Source organism: Sorex araneus, chromosome X, assembly GCF_027595985.1.
Source record: "Sorex araneus isolate mSorAra2 chromosome X, mSorAra2.pri, whole genome shotgun sequence".
NCBI lineage: Eukaryota > Metazoa > Chordata > Mammalia > Eulipotyphla > Soricidae > Sorex > Sorex araneus.
In genome coordinates, this window is record NC_073313.1 from 219,958,490 (window position 1) to 219,964,489 (window position 6,000).

General features: G+C 35.1%; 1 protein-coding gene across 1 annotated transcript in view; it reads left to right on the forward strand.

The window, feature by feature from the left end:
- The window catches only part of ZC3H15 (zinc finger CCCH-type containing 15), a 28,479-nt gene extending 24,475 nt beyond the window's left edge, over nt 1-4,004 (forward strand). The window contains exon 10 of the mRNA XM_055123108.1: nt 1,457-4,004. Coding sequence (XP_054979083.1) covers nt 1,457-1,647 — 191 coding nt within the window. The 3' untranslated portion in view covers nt 1,648-4,004. The remainder of the gene's footprint in view (nt 1-1,456) is intronic.
- The last annotated feature ends 1,996 nt before the right edge of the window (nt 4,005-6,000 follow it).

Below are 6,000 nucleotides of genomic sequence, written 5' to 3' on the forward strand. Positions count from 1 at the left end.
GCAGTGATAATAAGGAAAAGAATAAGGGGCCAGACTTACAGGCGTGCAAGGTGTTTGCGTCACAGTCGACTGACCCAGGGCTCTATCCCTGGCTTCCCATATGGTTCCCCAAGCACGAGGAGTAATTCCTGATTGCAGAGCCAAGAGTAACCCCTAAGCATCTCTGATTGTGACCCAAAAAAGAGAAGGGGGGAGGTGGATGGAGGGAGGGAGAGTGGGAGGACAGAGAGAGAGGAAAGATCAGTACAGATCACTGTTAAGAAACTTTTTAGGTAGTTGTGTTGGCATGGGAGTAGACCAGAGAGAAAGGATCTGGGAAAGGAAGAATTTTAGGATTAAAGGATATTGTAGAAGCAGAGCCTAGGAATACAAATTATGAATCCAGTTATGAGAGAATGAAGGGAAGATTTGACTAGGGTATGTAAGTTTGGGGCTGGTGAGATAGTTAAAGCTGGTAAGATTCATTGCACACAGCAAACCTGAGTTCGTTCCCCAGCACTCCTGTGAACCACAGGCCCTGCCAGAAATAATCTTTGAGCACCACCATGGGTGGCTCGAACAACAAAAAAAAAAAGAATAGAATACAAGCTGTAGCTTGAAAAACTAGCATAACCCCTTGAGATAACTGTCAGACTTATCGCTCAGTTAATGCTTAATACTTATTCACAAAGATATTTGATCGTTTTTAGAAGCAGGGCTTTGGTAGCAATAGACAAAATTTCAAATAGTTACGAGATTATAATATCCAAGACTTTGTCATCAGGTATGTTTGATGTAACGAATTATACTAAGCTAATGGTTTTTTTTTGTAAGTACAGATGTCATTGAATAAATAAAATAGTATTTTTCTGTTCCAAATCATTCATAATTTACAAGAAAAAGTACTAACTGTATAAGCAGTTCTTGATTCTTTTTTGCCCATTTGATGAACAAGATTAAATATTTCTTTCTTCATACTCATTTGCAGCATAGTGTGATTTTAACTTTGCAAAGCCAAAGCATTAAACTTTTCAAATTATAAGAGCCATTATGTAAAAACATGAAAGTTGAACTGTATATAATCAAATTACTCTATCATGTAGTTAGAACAAAGGTTTATATACTAAGGCCAGAGTGATGTGCTGTGCCGTGCGTAGTGCACTTGCCTTGCGTAGCATACTGCTGACCCAGGTTTGATTGCTGGCATCACATATAGTCCCCCAAGCCCGCCTCGAGAGTAATCCCTGAGCACCACCAGGTGGTGATCCAACCCCCCCTCAAATGTATGGATATTCAGTCATGTCTTCAGTAAACATTTTTATACTATATTATAGATCATTGCACAAATAAAAAGATTTCAGGAAAGGCTTTTTTTTTCTTTTAAGCAAAAAAGGAAGTGGAATTATCAGTCTGTTGATTGCTAATGGAATGGTGTTTTCTGTTTCGAGGCCTTACTGATTTTGATGTTTATTTTTAGAAAACAAATTAAGTGAAGCATCTGGTGGCAGGGCTGAAAATGGTGAAAGAAGTGACTTAGAAGAGGACAACGAAGGGGAGGGACAGGAAAATGGAGCTATCGATGCTGTTCCTGTTGATGAAAACCTTTTTACTGGAGAAGATTTGGATGAACTAGAAGAAGAATTAAACACACTTGACTTAGAAGAATGACACAAAACAAATTGATGGAAAATTAAGTCAGCTCAGCATGAGTTGAAATTGACTACAGTAATTTTTTTTCACCTAGAATTCTTCAACAGGATGTTTATTTCCCATGCTGAATATGGAGGGCTTACTTTCCTCCAAAGAAAGGATATTCCTACATCTTGTCTTCCAACTTTGGCTACAGCTCATAGTAAGTTAAGAGTAGTTCATGATAAATTGAAAATATAATGGGTCATTACAGAAAATGATTGTTGTAAATGTTCATATAGGGAGTGTTACTGCTTCTCCAGTTTTTTATTTCATTGGGCATGTATTACAAGAAAAACGTACATTTGAAATTAGATACCTTTTGTTTAATACAGTTTTTAATGAGTGATTTGTATTTATATGTTTAAAAGGATGCCTAAAATATGAGTACTGTACTTCATAAAAGGAATTACATAAGAAGATTCAGTATTGTACATCTTTGGTCAGTTAGATGGATATTTAAAATGAAACTTCTTTAATGATAGGATCAGCTACAATGCCCGTTGTTAAATTGTTTTAAATTGTCCCCTCTTTTTTCGTCAATAAAGTTGTAAATAAAGACCATCCTACATTAAAATCCAAATATGGGCCTTTTTTTTTTAAGTTTCCTGTGAAAGTTTTTTAGCATTTAAGTGTTGTTACGAACTTCTATAGTATGTGATAGTGCATATTAATATCTGATCACACTTTTTCTAAAAGAGTGTAAAAGAATCTACCAGGGAAAATTGGGTTTGAAGGCCTCCTTTAGCATTGAGATCCCTGAAAAATTAGGGTGGTGCATTGCAAATGGACATAATTTGCTAATGACATATTTAATGCTAGTGATACCTTTTTCACTTTAGTAATTACATTTTCAAATATTAATACAGTGCTGCTGCTTTTTATTTACAGATAGACGTGGATTTTAAGACTAATATAGGAGCATTTAAAGTGTCAGGTGACATGGCCCATAATCGCATTTCTGCCTCAGATAAGTTATATTTGATGAGTTTTAAGTTTCCATTTAACAGTTATTTGTTTGCATATAAAAAAGTTCTTTTAAATTGTAAAACACAAAGTGACAAATTGACTTGAGCTGTTCATTAATACTTTTCCTGTGTATAACATTAAGAGCATGAAATCTAACTTTTCATTTGTCACAAAAGTATACTTAATGCTTGAGTTTAAAATTGATATCAAAAGTTTATTTTATTTTTTGAAAATCTTTCTCAAGTGTTACTACATTATTCGTAATGAAACATTTTCAAAATAACTTGAATGGTTTAAGTCTTAAGCTACAACCCCAGTCCTATTTTATTTTCTTTTTTAGGCCATCTAAAACTTCTTACATATTAAGAAACGTTTTGTATATAATCTGTCTTCATTTGCTTTTTGGTTTTTATTTGGAAGGAAGGTGGGGAGTCTTTTCTGTTGCTGTTGTTGGAGGGGGTATTTTTCCCCTTTTTGGCTTTAGGGCCACACCCAGTGGTACTTAGGGTTTACGCCTGGCTCTCTCTCGGAGATCTCTCCCGGCGGGTTTGCGGGACCAAAGCAGGTGCCAGGGATCGAACCCAGGTCAGGAACATGCAGAGCAAGCACCCAACCTGCCATACTATCACTCTAACCACTTTAGACATTAAATTGTTGGCTATTTTTTGTTTTTGTTTTGAATATTTGTAAGATAGGTCCATGTAAGTTTGCTGGAGGTGTTTTTTTTTTTTAATTTGAAGTATTACTGCTTTCCAAAGAAATATGTGATTTTTGAAAATCAATTTGTCTTCAGTAAGTCATGAATAAGAGAGAATACTCTACATAAGAAAGTATTTTTACTTATTTATTTATTTATTTATTTGTGGTTCTGGGTATCAAACCCAGGTTCTAATCCATGCATGGTCTGAGCTCTTCTACTGAGCCACTTTTCCCAGCCCTTAGGTAGTAATGTTTGATTCTTGCAATGTTTCATTTTATTTATTTGGGCAACATGATTTACCGTAGTGTTAATGATTCAGTAATTCAGTGTTATTACACCACATCTGCCAGTGTATCAGCATCCCTCCACTTAGCCATCCTTCCTAGTTCCTTTTCATTCCTTCCCCCACCCCATACGTACACACTTAGGATACTCTGTTCTATTGGTTTTTGACCATTGTCTGTTCCCTTTCTATGTTTCTTTGTACTCCACATACAAGTAAGACCATTTGAATATCTGTAATTTTTAAAAATCTAGTATGACTTCTCTTTTGCCTTTAACTTTTTCCATTTAAATACAGTATGTATTGTTCACACAATATAAATCCTATATTAATGTAGACATTCTATTAGTACAATAAATCTAAAGTTGATTCTTTTTTGTCTGATTACGTAGAACTGTTTTTTTCTTATAAAGTTTTTTTTTTATATAATTCCCTTTGATGTCAGAGCTATTTCAAAAAAATGTGGTTTAGAAATTCATAAACTCTCCATAAGAAGGAAACTATGGCTTTAAACATCTTTGTAGTCTGTAAAATGAGATCACTTTCTCAAACATAAGAACTTTGTCTTTGCTTAAATATCCAAAGATTTATATTGGCTTATACCTTTTATCTTACATTCCGCTTCAATGATTATAGCCGATAATGCTCTCATATTTGCAGAAATTTAATTCATAATAGTTAAATTCTGAATTTTACCTTGGTTTTTTTTTTTTTTTTTTTTTTGGTTTTTGGGTCATACCCAGCGATGCACAGGGGTTACTCCTGGCTCTTTACTCAGGAATTACCCCTGGCGGTGCTCAGGGGACCATATGGGATGCTGGGATTTGAACCCGGGTCGGCCGCGTGCAAGGCAAACGCCCTACCTGCTATGCTATCACTCCAGCCCCTACCTTGTATTTGTTTAAATGAGATGTGAAACCATAAGCTCTCAGGACTAATGTGAATTCTGTCCACTAAGTGGTTCAGAATATGATAGTAATAAAAAACACAATCAGACATGTACTTAAGTATAATAGACCATAAGAAGTGTTCCATTTATTCTTAGGTTGTAACACAAAGTAAACAAAGAAAGTTTATGACTGAAATTCATAAATACAATGTAGTTATATAAGTTCTGTTCATATTCTGGGTGTGAGTTTTACAGAAAAAATTTCAAGATCACAGACTACCCCTGACTCTTACCAAATTTAGGACTGTGATTTTGATCCTGTACTATTAATGCCTCAAGGTGCTTAACACTGATCATGCATACCCTACAAACTCATACAGGATACAGTGAATATAAAGAAATTGCAGATGAGTAGACTGCCAAAACTTGTATTTTGAGGTTTTGTCGTTTTTAAAGTGCATATCTGGGGGCCAGAACAATAGTACAATGTAGAGAGCATTTGCCTTGTACACAGCTAACCTAGTTTCAATATTAGGCATTCCATATGGTCACCAGAGCACTGCCAAGAGTAATTTCTGAGCACAGAGCCAGGAGTAGTTTGAGTATCGCTGGGTGTGGCCTCAAAACCAACAATAAAGTGCATTATATGATGAATAAGAGTATTTTATAAAAAAGATTAACACCTCGTTTCTGAGTTAAAAATTCGAGATTCCAGTGGAAAACCACAGCATTTGAGCTTGTTAAACTAGACTTAGTGACATCTTTAAAATTGTGAAATTTTAAAGTATTTAGAAATAAAGCATTGAAATCTTATTACAAAAGGCACTTCAATGTTTTTGCCTTGTGCTATTGTTGTGTTTTATTCTCTACATTACTTTTTGTTAGCATACAAAGAGGACTTATTTTCATTCAAGCAATGTGCTTTTGTGCCTTTTTACAAAGAAAACATACTAGGCACTAGACAACATGAACTGGATGATATAGTTTGAAATTTGGTTTCCATATGACTCAAGTATACATTTTATTATTATTATTTTGTTTTTGTTTTTGTTTTTTGGGTCACAACCAGTGATGCACAGGGGTTACTCCTGGCTCTGCACTCTGGAATTACTCCTGGCAATGCTCAGGGGACCATATGGGATGCTGGGATTCAAACCTGGGTCGGCTGAATGCAAGGCAAACACCCTACCCATTGTGCTACACTCCAGCCCCCTCAAGTATACATTTTAGAAGGGGGAAAATCAAAACTGATTTTAAAATATTAAATTATGCGTACATTAATAGGAATCCCCTTTTTCATCAAGCTTTTCAGTCATTTTGTGTTCAGATTTCATAAGTACTTTTAAAAATGTCTTGTGGAAATAGTGATATTTTTTAGGGACAGGTATAATTTTAAAAATACTTGGTCCCCAAAGACAAACTTTTTGTGTTTGACAGTTGATTCGGTTTTCAGACAGATGTGTATAGAATTAAGTGATTCTTCTTGTCTTT